This window comes from Ictalurus furcatus, chromosome 2, assembly GCF_023375685.1.
Source record: "Ictalurus furcatus strain D&B chromosome 2, Billie_1.0, whole genome shotgun sequence".
Classification (NCBI taxonomy): domain Eukaryota; kingdom Metazoa; phylum Chordata; class Actinopteri; order Siluriformes; family Ictaluridae; genus Ictalurus; species Ictalurus furcatus.
The window spans coordinates 25,387,927-25,409,427 of record NC_071256.1 but is presented as its reverse complement, the minus strand read 5'-3'; the positions used below and the strand labels follow the sequence as shown (position 1 = coordinate 25,409,427).

Below are 21,501 nucleotides of genomic sequence, written 5' to 3'. Positions count from 1 at the left end.
TAATGGATGTAACTTTTTCCCCCAACATAATAGGAGGATTAAACAAATGAGACAAAAAATATTATACTTGGTCATTTGTTTATTGAGGAAAATGACCCAATATTACATACCATTGAGTTGCAAAAGTACAGTGCCCTCCACTAATATTGGCACCCTTGGTAAATATGAGCAAATAAAGCTGTGAAAATGTGTCTTGATCTTTTGTTCAAAACATTTACAGAAATACTCTGCTCTCATGGATATCAAACAACTGCAAACACATCCAAAAATATCTTTGTTAAACATGTGTGCAACAATTACTGGCACCCCTATGAATTCATATGAGAAAAATATATTTGAAGTATATTCTCCACCAATCCACAGTCAGACAGATTGTGTACATATGGAGGAAATTCAAGAGATTACACTAAGAGCAAGACATGTAATAGTCTGCAAGGTCAAAGGAGCCAGGGTAACTTCTAAGCAACTAAAGGCCTCTCACACACTGGCTTATGTTAATGTTCATGAGTCTACAATCAGGAGAACACTGAACAACAATGGTGTGCATGGCAGAATTGCCATGGTTTGGGCCTGTTTTGCTGAATCTGTGCCAGGACAGCTCACCATATTTGATGGAACAATGAATTCTGAATTATACCAGTGAATTCTAAAGGAAAATGTCAGGACATCTGTCCGTGAACTGAATCCCAAGAAAAAATGAATCATGCAGCAAGACAACGACCTTAAGCGCACAAGTCAAAGAATGGTTAAAGAAGAATCAAGTTAATGTTTTGGAATGGCCAAGTCAAAGTCCTGACCTTAAGCCAATAGAAATGTTATGGAAGGACCTGAAGCAAATAGTTCATATGAGAAACCCACCAAGATCCCAGAGTTGAAGCTGTTCTGTATGGAAGAATGGGCTAAAACTCCTCCAAGCCAACGTGTAGGACTGATCAACAATTACCAGAAACATTTAGTTGAAGTTATTGCTGCACAAGTGTCACTCCAGATACTGAAAGCCTTCTTTTGCCACTCACAGATACGGAATATTGGATCATTTTTCTCAAAAAATAAATGACCAATTATAATATTTGTCCCATTTGTTTAATTGGGTTCTCTTTACCTACTTTGCAGAAAATCTGATGTTATTTTAGGTCATATTTATGCATAAATATAGAAAATTCTAAAGGTTTCACAAACTTTCAAGCACCACTGTATGTAACTGATGCATAACTGCATGACTGTAGCACAGGAAAAACCTTGAGAACTGACCCAGCCTTGACAAACAGAAAGGATGGAATCCACATCACTCACTTTCACAGTGAGCGATTAAAAATGCTCATCCTGCATAAAAGAAATAAGACAAAGAAACATTTAACTTCATTTTTATTACACATATGAAAAGTTCTTTATATAAAAAAAGGCAGTTAACAACAATGACCAATATAAAGTTAACCCAAACAGCAAAAAACCAGGCAATCTTTACTATCGTGCAAGCTTGCCCTGTTAAAAGCTTTAGCACAAAATTTCTTTTAACATTAAACATAATGAAAATTATTGCTAAAAATACCATTATAAAGCAACATATTAAAGGCTTATTACATATTTTGTTTTTATTCAGGCATTGTAACAAAACAAAACAAAACCAAAAAAAAACATTAAAGTGAAATACAAAGCATGTGTTTGTCCACACTTGCATAGAAGATAGGGACAGTCTTAACAGGCTGTTTTTTTTTTGTTTGTTTGTTTTGTTTTGTTTTTTAGCGTGAAGGGCAGGTGAACAGCACATCCACGATCATGCATGCATTTAAGGCACTTAACTACAGTATGTACAGACACTTAGCCCTTGGAGTACACGGTCGCATGTGGTGAGCATAGGTCAGCTCTCTCTCACTATTCTTTGGCGCGATTCTTCTTTTTTAGGACTTCAAGAAGGGACTCTGGCATTAGGTAAGGCCTCTCTGCACTGCCGTCATTCCTCTCCAGGTCTTCCACTGGTTGAGATACAAAACACAAGCAAGGATATGAGACGGCGAGCGAAAAAAAAGCACAGTCTCTCTCTAGCCTTTCATTAAAAATAAATCGTACAAGGAAATCAACAGCATGTTTAAACACTTACATCTAATTACTAGATTTAATTCATAAGCAAATATAAAAACGCTTCATCCTAATAAATGCTTAAGAACCATTTTCTTTTGAAAGAAAAAAAAATCAGGTTAAAAAGACAACAAGAAAACAATTAACACATACATTTTAATGGACAGATTACAAGGTACCACTCTCAACTGACATTTAAGAAAGGAAAGAAGAACAAAGTTGAACAAGAAATCCTTCTTGAGAAACAGGGCATATTCTTTATGGTTACAGTTCAAGGCAAAGTGGTGCTTTCTTTGGCGAGATAAGACTTAGTGTCTGGAAAAAGTGCAGCTATTGCAATTCTACACAGGGTACATCAAACTAAAATCAGCCCAAAAGTACTAGCATTTAGTCAAAATCAATAGAAAATAACAGTGAAAACACATCTAAATGCAAATGGCATTCAAAATCAAACATACGAACAGCTCTTAGTGTTAGCATTTGCATTAAAATACAGACATTACAAATTACAAATCCAGCAAAATCTAGCCTGAGTATCAACTTATTGGCATATTTCATTAATAGACAAATACTTACAGCTACAAAGTGAATGCATAGCAGAATATTAACAGTGTATTATTCATATCACAAGTGGCACCTCTTGAAGGTTGAAAGACACACTTTCCTTAAATATGGAAACAACCTGCCGCTACATGTTTAAGTTTCATCTCCGTGCAACTTTTCTACAAGATAGAAAGTAAACCTGGATACACTACGGGAATACTGAGCTTCTGTAGTTAAAGAGAAAGGTTCAGTGCCCCCCCCCCCCCAAGGTGTCATGTCTATGGATCTATTTTATATTAGATAATAGGAAAATTTTCAGATTTAAAAAAAAAATTATATATATATATATATATATATATATATATATATATATATATATATATATATATATATATATATATATATATATATATATATATTTATTATATTATATAATATATATTATATAAACATATAAATAAATAAAAACCATTGAATGGGTCTGATAGCTGCAGAAAATAGAGCAAGTGAGACAGAAAAAGTCCAGAAAAGATCCACGGCTAGTTCTCCAAGATGCTTGACATAACCTACAAACTATCCATCCATTTTCTCTACTGCTTATCCTACACATGGTCACATGTAGCCTGTTGACTATCCCAGTGCACTCTGGGCAAAAGGCAGGGGACACCCTGGACAGGGTGCCAACCCATTGTAGGGCACTCTCACACACACCCATTCACACACTACAGACAATTTGGAAATGCTAAGTAGCCTATAACACGTCTTTAGGCTGGGAGAAGAAACCGGAGCACCCGGAGGAAACCCTGAAGCACAGGGAGAATGTGTGTAAAATCATACAGGTACAGGTCAAGAGCATCAGTTAATGTTCACATCAAACATAGAATTGGAATTTTTTTTTTTTACCATCTCTGTGATTTTGAGTTTGATGTTGGTGCCAGAGATGATCTGCATTGCACTGCTGCCACATGATTGTCTAAATAATTCCATGAATGAACAGGGGTATATCTGTTCCTATTAAAGTGGCTGGAGAGTGTATATAGTTTGTAAAGATACTACATTTAGCTGCATATAAACACAGTTTCCAAAGAAACGGTACGCTCTTCAGTTGTGTAAAGTTCTTCTGAGAAACACAAAGTGTTTCTATGGAATTTTTGTATAACATGCTGCAACTTATACTACCTCTCTCTCTCTCTCTCTCTCTCTCTCTATCCATCTATCCATCTATCTATTATTATATATATATATATATATATATATATATATATATATTATACTGAAGTACACTACAGTTACTCCCTGGATTCTTTATATACAGGTCAGGCTACAAATTAAAGGAAAAACCAACAAAGTGTCTTAGCACTGTGTCACGAGCCACCAGAACAGCTTCAATGTACAATGGGCTGCACTCAAACAGATGCACCAAAATGATCCAGTGAATGATGTAGGTATAAACTAAGGGTGTCTAATAAACTGGCAATATCAATGCCAATTCAATATCAGCTATAGTTTAAGCTATATATTACATACATACAACATGCATTCTCCTCAGCCTATAATAGGGTTGTTGGGTCTTTTTTTTTTTTGAGAATGGGGGAATCTCAGAAATGTACATTGGTACGTACGACTTGCCATTCCCTGCTCAAGATGCATACCACCACTGTGGGGTCCATGTGAGGCTCTTACCCCTTGACTGCTCAGTTGTATTCTGTCTCACTTGCAACCATTTAAAAAAAAAAAAAAAAAAAAAAAAAAAAAATTTTCAATCAACACCCCAATTTCCAGATTTTAAGTTCACTATGCAACCACTATGCCAATGAATTAATCACACAATCATAATAACAGTAACAGACCGACAGGTACTAATAATCCAGATCATGATTGTGAGCGCTCTTTTTGCAAAATGTGAGGAGATCTAAACATCTGTTCACTCAAAAAAAGAAATGGACAGAATGACTAATCTTTGGAGCCTAGTCTCATTCCATGGCGGCCTTTTGTGTTCTCAGCGGGACCTCTTCCTCCTGAGGTGAAGATGGAGAATTGACAGCGGGCTCCTCGGTGTTCTTCGACAGGATCTCGTGCAGCGTAGACGACATGTAATATGGTCGAGCCGCAGAACCGTCGTTGCGCTCCAGGTCCTCGCCTTTTGCGCGTGTGTGAATATGAAGGTAGGACAGAGCATGTGTGCATGGGCGGAATTTTCATGTACGTATGTTGGGGTGTGTACAATGAGGAGTTAAAAAAAGAAAAGGAGAGTAGTAAGGTCATGTTAGACGTGTGGCCAGAGAAAACAGGAAGGGGATGGCACGTGAAGGGAAGAGACAGGCAGACAAACAAGAAAGAGAAAAATAAGGAAAACAGGAAAAAGTCAGAATCATGCTAAAAGACAGCAGAGTAGCATGTTAGATGGCACAGCTCAATAGTGTAGACAGTTAGTGAAAAGGGTTAAGAAACTACTTTGTAGAATTCATGCATACACTGGTATGACAGGATAATAGTAACGCACCAACATGTTTAACAATTACAGTATACGATAAATGCATACTGAAGCATTTCATACAGTAGATAAGGTTTTACATAATGCCATAATACACATAAAACTAGATCAGTGTATGCCTAGTAATGTAGTACAGTATTGTTTGAAATGCAGTACTAAACTGTATCCAGTACTCACAGAAGCAAAGGAAGAGTGTGTCGACACACATGGCGTACACACTGAAGAAGCCATGGGCAATAAGGTAGGAGCCCACCACGATCGTCTGTGTAACGACACACACAAAATCCTGAACACTGCCGTTGTTTGTGTTTTTGTTTCTAAAAATAGCATTTTCAACTTTCGGATCCTGGGAAATGCTCAAGAAAGCCTTAAAGCTGTTCTCATGTAGATTCACCATTGGACCAATATATTCATAAATAAACCAGGTCCATGTAGGCAATGCCATTTATACTCTAAAAAAACTATTTTCACTACACTGTTAACATAATTAGGAATTGTTCCCTCTGAAAGTAATCATCTCTTAAAACTTAATCTGCAAATTCCTTTTGACTAAGGAATTCATAAGCACATTATAAACTTTTTATCTAAACATTTACTGTGAGCTAAAAAACAGATTTTCTACTAATTACTGATGGAGATTTTGTTTCTTTATTGTATTACAATGGCTAAAGAGAACTGACTCCGCATATTACAAGTGCTATTCCCTCACCAGAATGGGCACCCAGTAATAGTGCAAATTGGGTACAACATCCACTCCTTTAGCTCTCCCAGAGAAGAAGAAGAAGGAGATGATACCTTAATGAAACAGAGAAAAAACAATATAAGGATATTTGAAACAATCAAAAGAACATTTCTGTAGCTAGCTGGTAGCATGGGTCAAAGTGACCGATGATCCTAAGATTCCATACTGATAGGAAGACACGTCAATAATAATAATAATAAATTATTATTAAAAAAGGAAACACCATCCACTTACCTACAATGCCCACAATAAGGAGCTTTCCCAAAAACAACAAGAAGTCTGTGACCTTGTCCAAGATAGCCACCCTGAAAGAGTAAAACAGTAAGAATAGAGGTTAAAATGAAGAAAATAGCCATGAAGTTCTCTTTTGTTTGTTTATTTTGCTGGCATTACCCACCTGATCACATTTCTCATCAATAGGAAGAAGGCATCTCGGGCTGAAGTGCAGAAATTTTTCCCATAAATGGCCACCTGAGGGAGCAGAGAACACTGTTCATATGTTGTTCTGGGATAATACATCCATCCATTTTCTATTCCGCTTATCCTTTTCAGGGTCACAGGGAAACCTGGAGCCTATCCCAGGGAGCATGGGGCACAATGCGGGGTACACCCTGGACAGGGTGACAATCCATCGCAGGGCATAATCACATACACATTCACACACCCATTCGTACACTACGGACAATTTGGACATGTCAATCAGCCTACCATGCATGTCTTTGGACTAGGGGAGGAAACCGGAGCACCCGGAGGAAACCCCCGCAGCACGGGTAGAACATACAAACTCCGCACACACAGAGCAGCGGCGGGAATCGCACCCCCAACCCTGGAGGTGTGAGGCGAACGTGCTAACAGGGATAATACAGATCGCACTAATCTAAATCTAGTCATCTGAATTTGTCTTTTAGATAAACACATTAATCAGTGGTTTAAACCAAATAATCTATGGAGAATAATTAATTGTCCAAAAAGATCTCTAATGTTTAACTATTAAAACTAAGAATAGACTAAGAATCGCTCATCTTTACACCTTACCCCAAAACTGTGATTATACAATTGGTAAATTCTCAGATGTCTGACCTTTCATATAACCCAATATCACCAACATTATCAAAGTAATCTAGTGGGCTAGTTTTTCACAGGCAGACTATTTGAATTTCAGTTTGTATTTCCATATTCTCACTGATCTATTAATCTGTAGCCAAATGTGTCAAAATATACCACAGACAACACGAGTTTTTTGGTATAGGTTCCATGTTTTTATCACAACTTTAGGTAAAAGCTTGCAGCTTATGCATTTCTATTAGTTTGCATCTGTAAATTTACTCAATCAAAGAGTCAAATGTAAAAGATGAAACTAGAGGCAGCTAGGGGAAGTTATGTTGCTTAGTCTAGATGTAATTCAGTTGAGATACAATAAAACACTGGCATGGAAAACGAAAAGGGTCAGGAACACGCACCATGATGTAAGCATTCCTGTTGATGAACTTGATGAATTTCTCCAGGCACCAGAAGCAGCATTTGAGGCAGCAGAGTAGGAACTTGGCAAATTTATTCTGTGCCACTGTCAAGACAAACCAGAAACTCTCAACAAACACACACAACTCATTAAATGGTATAAGACACTCTACCTTGTTTGCCTGTTAAATGAAAATGAATTAAACTGTTGGAAACTGGTCATACGTCAAATGTGTTTTGTTTTTTTTTTTTTAAATAAAAATAAATGGCTAACACAATGAATTTGCTGATGACGAGGAGATCATTACTGATTTGAAGGTTATGTAGGTGCTTTCGGTTTACCTTGTAGTTTGTGGTCCAGGTACTCCAGCAGAACCCTGATGACCTGGACGATTGACAAGATGAGAGAACCGAATGCAAGAGAGCCTGTGTGATACCTATAAACAACGGCACACACACAAAATATAAATACATACAAAGACAGGACTATAGCTGGTTTGACGTCCTGACCTATTAAACAACATTGCTTCCTGGTTACCCATGATCTACTAGCCCTGCCCACTCCCAAAAACTGCTATGGGTTCTAATGTCGTATTGGATTTAGTTGGGGCAAAAGGGCAATATAATTAGTCCCTGTCTCAGATTCTACAAGCATCAGGAACTGGGTAAATGGTATCTCCTCAAAAGCTGTTTATTGGTTGTGGTAGACAGTGATGCTTAACACGTCAGTCCAAAATCTCCCATAGGTGTTTAACTGGGTTGAGGTCTGATGACGGTGAAGACAATAACAATTTAAAATCATTTTCATACCATTATCAAATGACTCAGTCAGACCTCTTGCCCTATTGATGAAAATATTTTTATCCCATTAAGATAGAAATACTTCCTCAAAGGATGAAGGTGATCAGTCAGAATAACTTTGTATTGATTTCTAGTGAAGCTTCACTCTAAAGGGACAAGCGGACCAATAACATGCCAGGAAAATACCTCCCATAGCATATTAGAGCCAATGATATTACATTTAATTTGCCTGTTATCTGTATAAACCAGGGTAAGCATGTGCAAGAACAACAAAATAAACTACAGTCTTAAGACCAGCTGGGCTACAAGATAAACCAAACATCCTATAATTGTTTCATTTTATTTCTTTTCATAGACATAGGGAAGGACATTCTCACGCTCTGTCACATACCTGAGAGCTCTACCCAGTGAGGCAAACACTGGGCAGGCAGGCATATCGCGAGACTTGTTGAACACCCAGTAGTAGGAGGCAAAGGCACCCGCCAGAGTCATCTGACCCAAGGCTGTCACGAAGTTGGCACACCAGAAAAAGAGGAAGACGTTGTAGAACTGCAGGAAGATGAGGTACTTGTGGTAGGCAGATTCGCCGCCGTAGAATGCAAAAAGGCACTGAGACTCTGGGCACTGTTTCTTCATTTCAGAGCTGGTGTAGTTCTGAAACCATCAAAACACAAAACACTCAACTGGTTTTATTTCCCTATGTTTGTATTACATTGGTCCTCAACCAAATTCAACAGTACCTTCCTGTCAGAGGTATAAAATCAAGAAAAACAAAAACACTAGTAATTTGTTTGTGCTGTGTTTGTGCTGATTTGTGCTTTAACAGTTTGAGCAGGTATAATTTTTGATATGACAATACATCAATGCAAGTCTATGGCTGAGAGTGAGGCCATGTTGCATTAAACTGCTGCTGAATAAAAAAAATAAATGAATAATAAAAAAAAAAAAAAAAAATCAACTGTAAATAGAACCTTTTTTTTGGACATACAATCCAGTGTGTGGCGACAGATATATCCATATATAACTATACAAACAAATGACCTGTTTTATTCAATTTCTTTTTATACAGAAAACCAACTCAATGGAAGTCGATTTCTACCTTTATTTTCACCATATTTTCCACTAACATTAGAAAACAGAAGATATTCTGAGGACAGAAAACAGTAAATGCAACAACTATTGATTTCTGTTTCCTTAGAAACAGTTATTCTAACAAAAGAATTGTCCATCCAACTCCGTCTGTGTACTGAAACACTCACCTCAGGGCTGCAGGTGTTGCTTGCATAAATGCACTCAGTCTGATTAAACACTTTGTACACTGCCTCATTGGATGTGGAGAGGAAGCTGAGCAAAGTGGTCAAGGTCTTTTTTGTAGCAATTGGAGAGTTACAATGACCGTTAAAGCCTGTCACTAAAAACAAAATTCTGTTTTTCTTAAGAACCTTTGCAATGTTAAATTAGGTGTCAAAATTGGATTCAAGTAAAGAATAAAACACAACTGGGCATGCTCAACATTATCATTACATTATAGCGGTCATATGTTATAGAAACTATAAATGACCGTTTCCTCACCAGGCGCTCATTTCAGCTATTAAGGTTAAAAAAAAAAAAAAATTAAAAATCATCATGGTATCGAGAAGCCACAAAGGCTCCCATGCTGAACACTTTCCCAAGGTGAAAAAACACTATATCTGCTATATAACAAGCATTGATCAACACCTGAAACATGTTTCACAAGCAATCACACGTACATCATGTGTCACGATCGTCACCATTTTGAGCCGATAGGTCATTTCTAGTATTCTAAGCATGCAAAACATTCTTTTTGCTTTTTCTTGTGCCTGTGAGTAAACAGCATTAGATTTAAACCCAACACCATATAAACCCATCTGCTATTGCCCCATTAATGACAAAATTGCACTGACCAAAAAACAGTCCTCACTTATTGTCAACCTGCTCAGGGCTCATGAGACAAAACCCAAATGGGGACTGGAATAACAAGACCCAGAAGGCATAGAATAATGTATGCAATTAAAGCAGAGCTGAAGGATACATAGCTGTGATAGCCCAGTATGCAATGACTATGGCTACTAGAAAGAAGGTTAACAGAGGGTAAAACAGAGATGACATCACGTGACCGATGGCCCTGTAAAATATAAGTGCTAAAATTTTAGTTGTACAGCCTCAATATTATTCTACACACTAATTAAGATTTAATTTGAACACAGTTTCAATATCTAAATACTGTTCGTCATTGCTTTCTGGTTCACAAAAGATAATGGCTGAAAGACAACTCTATCCAAAAACAGAGGTATATCTCTAGAAAAAGAAGGGTTAATGGAAAGTGAACGGTCATATTTGCAAGAGGAATACTGCATTAATAATCAGAACACCACCAGTTCAATATTCCACAGCTGTTTTTCCCCGCTCTTACAAAATACAGACAACAAAGAAAAATAGTACAACGGGGGTAGCAAAATAGTAGTTATGGAAATAGTAGCTATAAAACAGGAATAATAGAAGAACAGTAATTTATAGTAGAAAATAGTTAAGGAGTCTTCTTTGCTTTATGATGCTAATCATTTTCATTTGAGATCAGGCTTTAACATTGAATGTTACGATAGAACCCATGCACTTTACACACCTGCTGGCCTCTTTGATGAGAGCAATGGCGATTAATATTCTCTTTCTGAGGAAGATGAGGAGCAGGATGATGATGAGCTCCACTATTGCCAGAATGATTGCTGCAGAGATGAACAGAGCAGAATACTGAGTGTATGCCATATGCATGCAACACATCCTATAATTTTATTTTCACTCTGTTCTAGCACATCACATATGAGGTAGTTAATCCTCGTTCTAAAACCCTCTGGCCTCTCAATGCTGATCCAACTGAAGTTGTGCTCAATTATTATCAACCAGCGTTCATGATTGGGGGGGGGGGGGGGGCTTTGGTGACTTTGGGTGACTCACTAAAGGCTAGCCAGGTCTGTCTGATATGCAGGTACACATTCAAGTCCATCTGAAAGCCCAGCTCCTTCAGGGTGATGTTGGCCCCAGGGGTATTCTTTAGATGAACATACTCCATACTGCAGTGGACGATACCTACACAGAACAGAAAGAAAGAAAACAAGTGAGCAAAGACTAATGCCTGCACACACTGCACTTGATCAAACCAGCAGCTAGACACAAAATATAATCTATATTTTCATACATATTTAAATTAGAAAGATAGATTAGAAATTAGAAAAACACCTACATAGTCATTGATGTACAGGAGCTGTCCAGCCACATTTTATATACTGTGCACTCACCAGCCACTTTCATAAGAACACCTGTGCACTTGCCCATTCACACAATAATTCCAATCAGCCAATCAAGCTGACTGAGCAGTAGCACAATGCAAAAAATTATGCAGATACAGGTCAAAGTTAATGTACAGGCTCACTGGTACTGGACAGCTGAAAATTGGGGGAAAACAATGGGACCAGGCAACATCTTCCCAAACTTCAACTGTTCAGGTTCATGCCCAACGAGTCTGTGCCCACTGTAGCCTCAGATTCTTATTCTTGGCCGACAAGAGGGGAACACTGATGTGGCCTTCAGCTGTTTTGGCTCTGTGCCTCAAGGTTCGATGTGTTTTGTGTTCTGAGATGCTTTTCTGCTCAAAAGAGTGGTTATTTGTGTTACCATAGTAATGCTGTTAAGTCATACCCATCTCTAAACTCTCTCTCATCAACAAGGCATTTTTCACCTGCAGAACTGCTGCTCACTTTTTGTACCATTCTGGGTAAAATCTAGAGACTGTCGTGTGTGAAAATCCCAGGAGATTAGTTTCTGAGAATCAACGCATCTGGCACCAACACTATGCCACAGTCAAAATCACAGAGATCCTATTTTTCTCAATTCAGATGTTTAATATGAACATTAACTAATACATGTGAAACTGTATGATTTTATGTATTGTACTGTTGCCACATGACTGGCTGATTGGATGATTGCATGCATGTGCAGGGAGGGGTACAGGTGTTCCTATTAAAGTAACCGGTGAGTGTATACTCTATATAATATGGCTAGAATTCTCAACTGCATTCACTATTCACATCTGAACATTAAACTGGTGAATAGTGACAGATTTTACACACAAGTATCTTAGCCCCCAAAATGTATCCTTAGTTGTTCTGACAGAGACACTACCGTATCCAATGACAAGGATGACCATGACGATCATAACCCAGACCATGATGCCAGCCAAGAACCTCAGTAGTATGATGAAGATCAGACTCAAAATTGTTGCGATCACCAGACCACTAATGAAACACAACCGAGACACAGAATATAAGCTTCACATAACATCAGCGATCAATGTAGAGGAACAACTGTATAATATTAGCCATCAAATTTAAGTACATGCATAATCAAATTCCAGATAAGACTGGGTTTCAGATAATTAACAAAATTAACTTAAGAATGAGGTGTATATTCTTCTAAGACAGATTATTATTTACTTACAGGATTATCCAATACCATGACACTGTGAAATCCTCAAAGATCTTCATTACCACCATTCGAGTTTCAGCAACTATTGTGGCATTCCTGCAAGCAGCAAAAACAATAAAATTAAATATAAGAAAAGGATGAATTGTCTTTAAGTGGAATGGCAATTAATGGAAAATCACACCACATTTAGATCAGTCATAAGTATCAAGCTCTTGTAGGACAGTAGTTCTCAAAATGAGGCCAGCTAAAAGGTCACCAGATGGTCTATAATTTAAAAAAAAAAAAAATGAATTTTTACTACAGTTATTCTGTGTATTACCAAGTTCTTATTGCAGTTAGCCTATTTGACAGGTCACTTGAACTAAATGGGTTTAATGCAAATGCTATGCATGTATGCATGCATGTACGTATGTACAGTGCCCTCCAATATTATTGGCACCCTTGATAAATATGAGCAAACAAGGCTGTGAAAAATTGTCTTTATTGTTTAACATTTTGATCTTTTGTTAAAAAAAAAAAATCAGAAAAATACAAGTGGAGGGCACTGTATGCATACACCAATCAGCCATAACATTAAAGCCAGTAACAGGTGAAGTGAAAAAGATTGATTATCGTGTTTCAATGGCACCAGTCAAGGGGCAGGATATATTAGGTAGCAAGTGAACAGTCAGTTCTCAAAGTTGGTGTGCTGCAAGCAGGAAAAATGGGCAAGCGTAAGGATCCACTGACAAGGGCCAAATTGTGTACAGACAACTGGGTCAGAGAATCACCAAAATGGCAGGTCTTGTGGGATGTTCCTGGTATGCAGGGGTTAGTACCTACCAAAAGTGGTCCAAGGAAGGACAACCTGTAACCTGCCGACAGGGTCATGGGCGCCCTAGACTCACCGATGCACATGGGGAGTGAAGGCTAGTCCATTTAGTCTGATCCCACAGAAGAGCTACTGTAGCACAAACTGCTGAAAAAGTTAATGATGGGTATGACAGAAAGAGGTCAGAACACACTGTGCATCGCAGCTTGCTGCGTAACCACAGACCAGTCAGAGTGCCCTTGCTGACCCCTGTCCACCACCAAAAGCACCTACTATGGGCACATGAGCATCAGAACTGGACCATGGAGCAATTGAAGGTGGTCTGGTCTGATGGATCACGTTTGCTTTTACATCATGTGGAAGGCTGGGTGCGTCACTTACCTGGGGAAGAGATGACACCAAGATGTACTATGGGGAAAAAGGCAAACCAGCAGAAGCAGTATGATGCTCTGGGCAATGTACTGCTGGAAAACCTTCATATGGATGTTACGTTGACACGTACCACCTACCTAAACATTGTTGCAGACCAAGACACCCCTTCATGGCAAGAGTATTCTCTAACGACAGTGGCCTCTTTCAGCAGGATAATGCACCTTGCCACACAGCAGAGATTGTTCAGGAGTGTTGAGGAACAAATTTTTTGATGACAAAGAGTTCGATGTGTTGACTTGTCCTTCAAATTCCCCATATGTTAAACTGATCAAGCATCTGTGGGATGTGCTGGACAAACAAGTCTAATCCATGGAAGTGGATTAGAAAAAATCCCCACAACAGTTTCCATGGGGTGTACCTATTTTTTCCACATGACTACGCATGTATGAATGCATGCATGCATAGTCATGTGAAAAAATATGTACATGCTGCCATATTCTTTGCTGAGAGAAGGGGTTTTGTCCTAGCCACCCTTCCTCAATCTATTTCTGACTGTGCTGTCACGAACATAAACATTTAGGTTACATGATGTAGCTCTTGCAGTTTTCTTTATACCTCTGAGCATTAAATGGTCCGACCTTGGACTGAATATGCTGGCAAGATTGGAAACTGTCTTGAAGGCTCTCCATTTGTAAACAATTCTTCTCACTGTAGAATGGTGAATTTCAAATGGTTGGAGATGGCCTTATAACTACAGATGCACCTATACTAAATTTCCCAGCCAATACAGATAACCAATTATTCTGTGATATCAGCAGATACCTATAGTTTGGTGGTTCTGCCTTTTATACCTTCTCTTAAAATAATAATAATAATAATAATAATAATAATAATAATAATAATAATTTCACAGAAACTGGTCTCAAACTGAAAACACATTACTCTAACATTAACACTAAATAAATTCTGAAGATTAAAGTAAGATTTCAAAACTTATTGAAATGTTATTAATTCATATTAACAGAATTAATTCTAAAAAAAACTCCTGTTAGTCTCACATTCACTCACCACAAACAAAAGCATTTCTACTTCATCATTGAACATCAAACTGGTAATATATATAAAAAAAGTTTACATATTAACATTAACTGGATATGAAATGTACTACTCTACAAATATTTTTCTGTGCTTTTTATATTATATATATATATATATATACACACACACACACACACACACACACACACACACATATATATATATATACACACACACACACAGAGTCAACTCATCTTCATTTAAATTTTTCAACAGTGTACTTTATTTCAGAACGAGCAGTGCGGCAAAAAAAAAATTCGACTCGACACGAAACTCGCACTTCACTGCTGCAGCGTCCGGTGTAAAATTTTAGCGGTTTAGAGATTACAAACTGCAGTTATGTTGTCATTCCACACAAGAGACATCTTTACACACAGCACAAATTTTCCCGCCCTCTTTTGATTGACAGGATATAATCAGCCCTGAGCATCGGATGTTTTTAAACTAGCGTCAGAAGGCGTAAAAAATTGCCTTTATCTGCAGATACATCGGTGAATCTCTACTTATAACCCTTCCCAGATTGAAGAGTAGCAAAAAAGTTGTTTCTTTGAGGTCATGGCTGATGTTCTTGGCATTATATAGACACACCCGGGTGTCCAAACACCAAACTGCCAAAAGGTTCTGCTAGCACATGGCTGCTAATTATTCTTTTAATGATTGTGGAAGTAGAAAGGGTGTACTTATTTCTTCACCACCTAGTATCTGAATGTTGGTTTACTTTTTGGGAAAAATGACTACATATTGAAATCTGCAGTGTTCTTTTTGGCCCAGAAAGACCTGTTCTTTAGGCCCTGATAAATAGAAACATAGAATTGAAGGATGGTGTACTTGTATTTTCCAATGAACATATCTTAATAACAATAATCGATATAACTTCATAATAATGTTTACAAAAGGTTGAAGAACATAGATGTGAACTGTTATTCAATAGCAAAACACAAGTTTGGAATATGTTGCTTTAACACACATTAAACATGTTGTGCATGTAACATATTCCAAATTCCATGCAAAATATTCCAAACTTCTGTTAGATGTGACTGAATGTATTCACACCTGTATTTGTGTGTGTATACTCACTTTACAGCAGGCAGTAGGTCACTGGCTTTTACAATCTTGCCCTGTCCATCCGGAAAACTGGTACTGTTTCCTACAGTAATCTCATTCTCCTTTATGCCAAGAGCGGGGAAACACCTCCGTGTGACTGAGCAAGGAAAAATGAAATGGCAAAAAAAAGAAGCAGCAAAACCCTTGTCCATTTAAAACTGATGTTCTCATGATAACATGTACTCACTGCTCATAAACACATCTTGTAATTAAAAAAATATATATATATACAATTTTTGTTTAAAATAAAACTGATATATAAGAAAATGAGGCCTTACATGGTTTGCTAGGGATGAGCACTGCAGGACAAAACTTTTGTTTCAAGATGTCAGGAGGGGCCTGAAGCAAAAGACATTAAAATCCTTAAATCAACTGTGGCAAAATGGCGGCAGACAAAGAGACAGGCAGGCAGGCATATAAGTAGGCAGAAAAAGGTAAATAAAAATTTAGCTTTGATACTTTTTTTTTAACCTTCATGTTCCACTTACCATGTTGCCTGGGTCTCCTATACAGAAGGTTTTGTAGTAAGCCCAATCTTTGGAATTAACATTGGCATTTAACAGAGTAAGGGATCGATCAGGACATTTCTCCACACAAATCTAGAAATGAAGAGATAAATGCACAGTTAGGCCTGGTTTTCTGGTTACTGACTGCGCTTACTCCAAGCTAGGGTTGTCACACCACCCTAACATGATACCAACTGCATTTTCAAAGTACCAAAATGATACTATGGCAAAAATTAAACACACTAATAATCTGACATTCATCACACTGTGATGAATAAAAGAGTTGCAACAATCATTGCTTATTCTATTTTGCATATGTTTAAAGAAGCATAAACTCACACTTGGCACTAAAAGTAAAACAAGATTAAAAATAGATGACATAATTCAATAGCTTATTTGCTAAATAGTCATTACAAAGAGGCATATACGAATTTCTTGTATTGCTTTTTCCATCCAAGTCATAACCTGCACAAGGCGACTCTTCTATAGGTATAATAGATCAATAAAAGGTTAGAAGATCCAAAGATTTAAAAAGTATTAGAATTGAATTGTTTGCTTCACCAGATTTTTTTTTTTTTTTTTTTTTTACAAATCTACCCCTTACAATGAAGCTTCAGCAGCAATAGTTTACTTGTACTTAACATTTTCAATTTTTATGCATTGACTCATTTACCAATACATTATTTAATCAAGCATATTTATATCAAGCAATCAGTCAGTAAGAGCAAAGGTGGACAGAATGAACAAGGACATGTACCTGAGTGGTGGGACACTGGAACTCTAGAAGGACTACAGGACTGGCACACTTCAGGATGTTAAAGTAGAACAGGTAGGGCTTTTTCCTGTTTCACAAACACCACAAAATACAATGCATAAATTATTCATATACACATACAATGGGCTGCCAGAAACAAGTGCCATGCAGATGAATAAATAAAAAGCTTTTTGCGTATCTATAATCGTTTACATCATATTCACTCTCCATGCGTTTAAAAATTTAAAGATTAGCATTAAACACGAAGACATTCTGATATCTTGCAATTCAACTCACTCCAAATCAGTTCCAGCTTGACCACAGAATTCCCCTCTGCTGTTTGTGGGGTAGATCACCTTCCTAGGGTCACCCTGGGACCATGCTGGAGAGGAGAAGAGGAAACGATGAGTACTGACTGCACAAACACAACATGATGTTCTTATACAATCCAGGTCATAAGAGTGTTGTAAGAAAATGAACCATGAACGGGGATAAATATGAGGTGCCTAAAGTATTCAAGCTTGGAGCAAGACATGACATGGTCTGTACAGGTTTGAATATACAATACTACAGACAGTTTCCTGTGGCAGGCTTGTTGTGGCTGGCACAGGAATCTCTTACTGTATTCTTGTATCTGTAGACTGGAGAACGGAAGCGAATGAGACTTAACTTGCACTACAGTGACTAATTTAGTTTGCACTAAGGCCATCAAGCCTCCGTCCACCCAAACCTATACACAGGATTGTTTCCACAACAAGCAGACTGAGCCTTGCAGCACCCTTAACATGAAATAATGGAAGCCCAGGAACTGATCTGCCTTCATTAACATTTTCACTGAACCTAAAAAATTGCCAGTGACAACTGGCAAGATTAAGTTCTTTAAACAGAAGTGTGAATCATATGAAAATTAAATTCAGTGACTGTAATTGTGCCTAGTAAACGAATTACTCCTCAATAGCCATGAGTACTTCTATTAATCCTTCCAATTCTGCTAACCTTACACTAGCTAACAAGGCAACATAGGCCACAAATGATTAATTAATAGTGATATCTGCTCTTTATTATTTTCCTGATACAATTACAACTGGCTTAAAAAAAAAATTGGTAGCCATGATCACTTAAAGATAGTGATGCACTGAAAAGAAAATTCTGGGCCGAAACCGAAAATGATTTTTTAAAAACACATTTTAATGTAGTTTGTATAATTGTGTTGATATTAGACTTTTTAATTAATTTCATGAATTTAATGAATCTGAATTGAAAAACCATAAACCAATAAAACGATCACACTTTTATTGAAATTAACACACCAAAACAAAAAAACAATATTAAATATATTATTCTTCATTCAGTTCTGTAACGATCAATTTTTTTTTAAATCCAATTATCCAAATAACAACGTTCTAGAAAATTATTGATATGCAAAACAGCAGTCAACTAATGAACTAGGACTCTATTCTGTTTGTGTAAATGTACTTCCACATTAATTAAAGACTATTGTGCAAAAGAACAGTGCGAAACAGCAACAACAGAACTAAAACCAACCTCAAACTGTAAACAACAGATCAAATCAAGAGCAAAGTTTTGCAGGGCTACGGGAATTTTAACGTAATTGCTATATACATAGCAAATTGGACTGTTTTCTATTTAAGCAAAAGTGGCAGGTTTCTCTTCAAGGACAAAAATTGCTCAGCTTTCTGACAGGAGATACGGTTCTCTCCTCTCTTCTCAAGAACATGAGGTATTGCACTGAATACTCTCATGCTCTGCGCTGATGCTTGGAGAAGATAAATACCTGCGTGCAATCCGTGCAAGCAATGGAACACGTAGCTTTATTTAGTTTAATGAAGGATCTCATTAAGCACGTCAGAAACTAAAGGAGTTTAGTTTGCGCCTCACCGCTAGTACGTACCCATTTCTCTGGCACACTCTGCTCTGTGTAGCGCATCGATCCTTCAGCTGATGCACTCATTCCCTCCAGCGCCACCTGTATCATTTCCCGTGCACATATTTTCAGCTCATAACGACGGCTTTTTCCCCCCTCTTTTGGCCAAAAAACGAAAATGCCATTTTCGGTGGCCAAAATTTCGGTGCATCCCTACTTGAAGATGGCCCACAAAGAGGTCTGCAGCTTTCTAATTACAGTGGTTTTCCTTGTGCATGAAGGCATGTGATTTCAGTTTACACAGTTTTCCCCTAGTAGCTAATTATATAGGTCTATATTCACTTAGATAATGGGCCCATGTTTGCACAATGAACTGTTTAAAACCATAATTACATAAACCTACTTACACTTTGTCTCCCCCTCCCTTTATCTACACACAGGTAAAGACACGAATATGAAAGACCATGAATACAGACGTTTTTCTTGCCTTTAAAAACAAGATGCTTTAAACAAGGCAATGACTCACCTAGTATTCCCACAGCGACATATCCAATTATGGCCAGGATGAAAATAATACAGCAAAAAATGTCTGTGCAGCCTCTGTAAAGGAGAGCACACAATTCTATACAGTTCAGTTCAAAGTGGAAAGGGAACAAAACAACATGTGCCTTAGACAAGCATTATATTTGGCACAGAACTATGCTTATGTGTATGCACTAGGGATACACATATGAATACATTATTCGCTTGTTAAATTTTTTTTAAAGCTTGCCAGAAAGGATCACAGGACATCTGGGTGAGATTAGAGATGTGTATCAGAACAGTATCTAAACACTACATGAGCAGGGAGTTTCTCCCTTTCACGTGGTCATAAGCAACCATTTGGATATTTGTTCAACATGAATTACTTGCCCTTAGAAACTTCCTGGTCTGGGTCATTTTGGTATCAATTATGCTGCTACTTTGTTGACATTGGGAAATGGAACCAACAAAATTTGTTAGCACGATTAAAACCACTGCTGGTATTTCTACTTTCCGGGTTAAGCCACGCCCTCTTTAGGTTTCAATACACAATCTGGAACACTATACAAATACAGATAAAGGCATTGTGTTACACTCCTAGTAAACATTTCAGATGCTACACAAGCAGCATTGTTCACATAATTCAAAGCTATATCCACTAGCATGCAAGTAACCCAGGGAAGGTTACCATGCCTGTAAAATGTTAGCAATTTCACACCCCTAATCTGGGATGTCGGAGATGTTGTACAAATATGGACAAACTGTTGAAAAGTTTCAATACAACTGACAACAGCACGGACACGATTAGCACTGCCTGTTAATAACACAGCTTTTAAACCAAGCTTGTTTCTTACCTGTTTTGGATTGGTCCTTTGAAGGTGGGGTCATATTTTCTGGGTTCACCTGTGAAAACAAAACAAAACAGATGATTCAATCGATTACATTATTGAACAATTCTGTAACCAGGAATGGCAGGGCATTTTGCTTATAATGGAAAACATGTTAACATATGAGATATTACAGAAATAAAGCAACAAAAAAAATCTAATTAACAGATTTTAGAGACATGACCTTAGAAAAGTCTGTCAATCACAATTTGCTTCTCCGATTGTTACTGATGATCTAACTCATTTGCTCTACACAGCTTGTGAACACATCGGTTATAGCCTCAGGCCTGCTAGCTGTATAATTTAGTTTCTGGAGACATCACAGCACAAAATCATCTAAAGTGGTGAAGTGGTCCACAGCCACTAGGCAGCAAAATAGAAAAAATTCAATACTAAAAATAGATTGCAACAAATTTCATTAATAATTAGTCTGTCCAAGTTATAAAGTATGTAGTGGCACACACTACATCACTTCCCCCCTCTCATCAACTGACTTCATTGGTCTACTGGTCACACTGAGATTACACTTATTAGTTTGGGTGTCTGATTTAAAAAATAATAATAATAATAAACAAATAAATAAATAAAAGTGGTTGACAAACACTTAATATCCTTATGCCATACTACATTGTTAAAATTCTTAAAAGTACAATCCAAAAAAAAAAAAAGTCAATTTTTTTCTCCACATTTTGCCCAGTGTTGTCCTTCAATCATTAAGCAAATTGAAGGCTATGAAAAAGGTATTAAATGTATCTATGTTGATTACGCTATACACAGTGCAAAGGTTTTTTGGGGGTTTTTTAAACAAAAAAAAAAACCAACAACTGATTGTCCACAAGCTTTAAAGCAGAAGTTAAATCACTATATTAAAAATGCTTAAAAAAAAAAAAAAAAAAAAAAAGAAAATCTCAAACTAAGTGTTAACTGGTAAGAGTTTGAATGTTCTGC

General features: G+C 37.3%; 1 protein-coding gene across 3 annotated transcripts in view; it reads right to left on the bottom strand.

The window, feature by feature from the left end:
* Positions 1-1,348: 1,348 nt before the first annotated feature.
* LOC128599218 (choline transporter-like protein 2) overlaps positions 1,349-21,501 on the bottom strand; it is a 30,409-nt gene continuing 10,256 nt past the window's right edge. For 2 of the 3 annotated variants that reach the window (XM_053610720.1, XM_053610711.1), the window contains exons 2-22: positions 20,521-20,569; positions 19,671-19,744; positions 17,557-17,641; positions 17,263-17,347; positions 16,488-16,598; positions 16,278-16,338; positions 15,973-16,096; positions 12,627-12,710; positions 12,312-12,424; positions 11,088-11,219; positions 10,759-10,858; positions 10,168-10,260; positions 9,374-9,458; positions 8,506-8,768; positions 7,656-7,750; positions 7,316-7,419; positions 6,253-6,326; positions 6,090-6,160; positions 5,823-5,908; positions 5,291-5,375; positions 3,893-4,759 (exon numbers count right to left, since the gene is read on the bottom strand). In XM_053610720.1, coding sequence (XP_053466695.1) covers positions 4,593-4,759; positions 5,291-5,375; positions 5,823-5,908; positions 6,090-6,160; positions 6,253-6,326; positions 7,316-7,419; positions 7,656-7,750; positions 8,506-8,768; positions 9,374-9,458; positions 10,168-10,260; positions 10,759-10,858; positions 11,088-11,219; positions 12,312-12,424; positions 12,627-12,710; positions 15,973-16,096; positions 16,278-16,338; positions 16,488-16,598; positions 17,263-17,347; positions 17,557-17,641; positions 19,671-19,744; positions 20,521-20,569 — 2,141 coding nt within the window. In that variant the 3' untranslated portion in view covers positions 3,893-4,592. Of the gene's footprint in view, positions 1,974-3,892; positions 4,760-5,290; positions 5,376-5,822; positions 5,909-6,089; positions 6,161-6,252; positions 6,327-7,315; positions 7,420-7,655; positions 7,751-8,505; positions 8,769-9,373; positions 9,459-10,167; positions 10,261-10,758; positions 10,859-11,087; positions 11,220-12,311; positions 12,425-12,626; positions 12,711-15,972; positions 16,097-16,277; positions 16,339-16,487; positions 16,599-17,262; positions 17,348-17,556; positions 17,642-19,670; positions 19,745-20,520; positions 20,570-21,501 lie in introns of those variants that run through there. The other variant, XM_053610728.1, reaches the window with a different exon arrangement.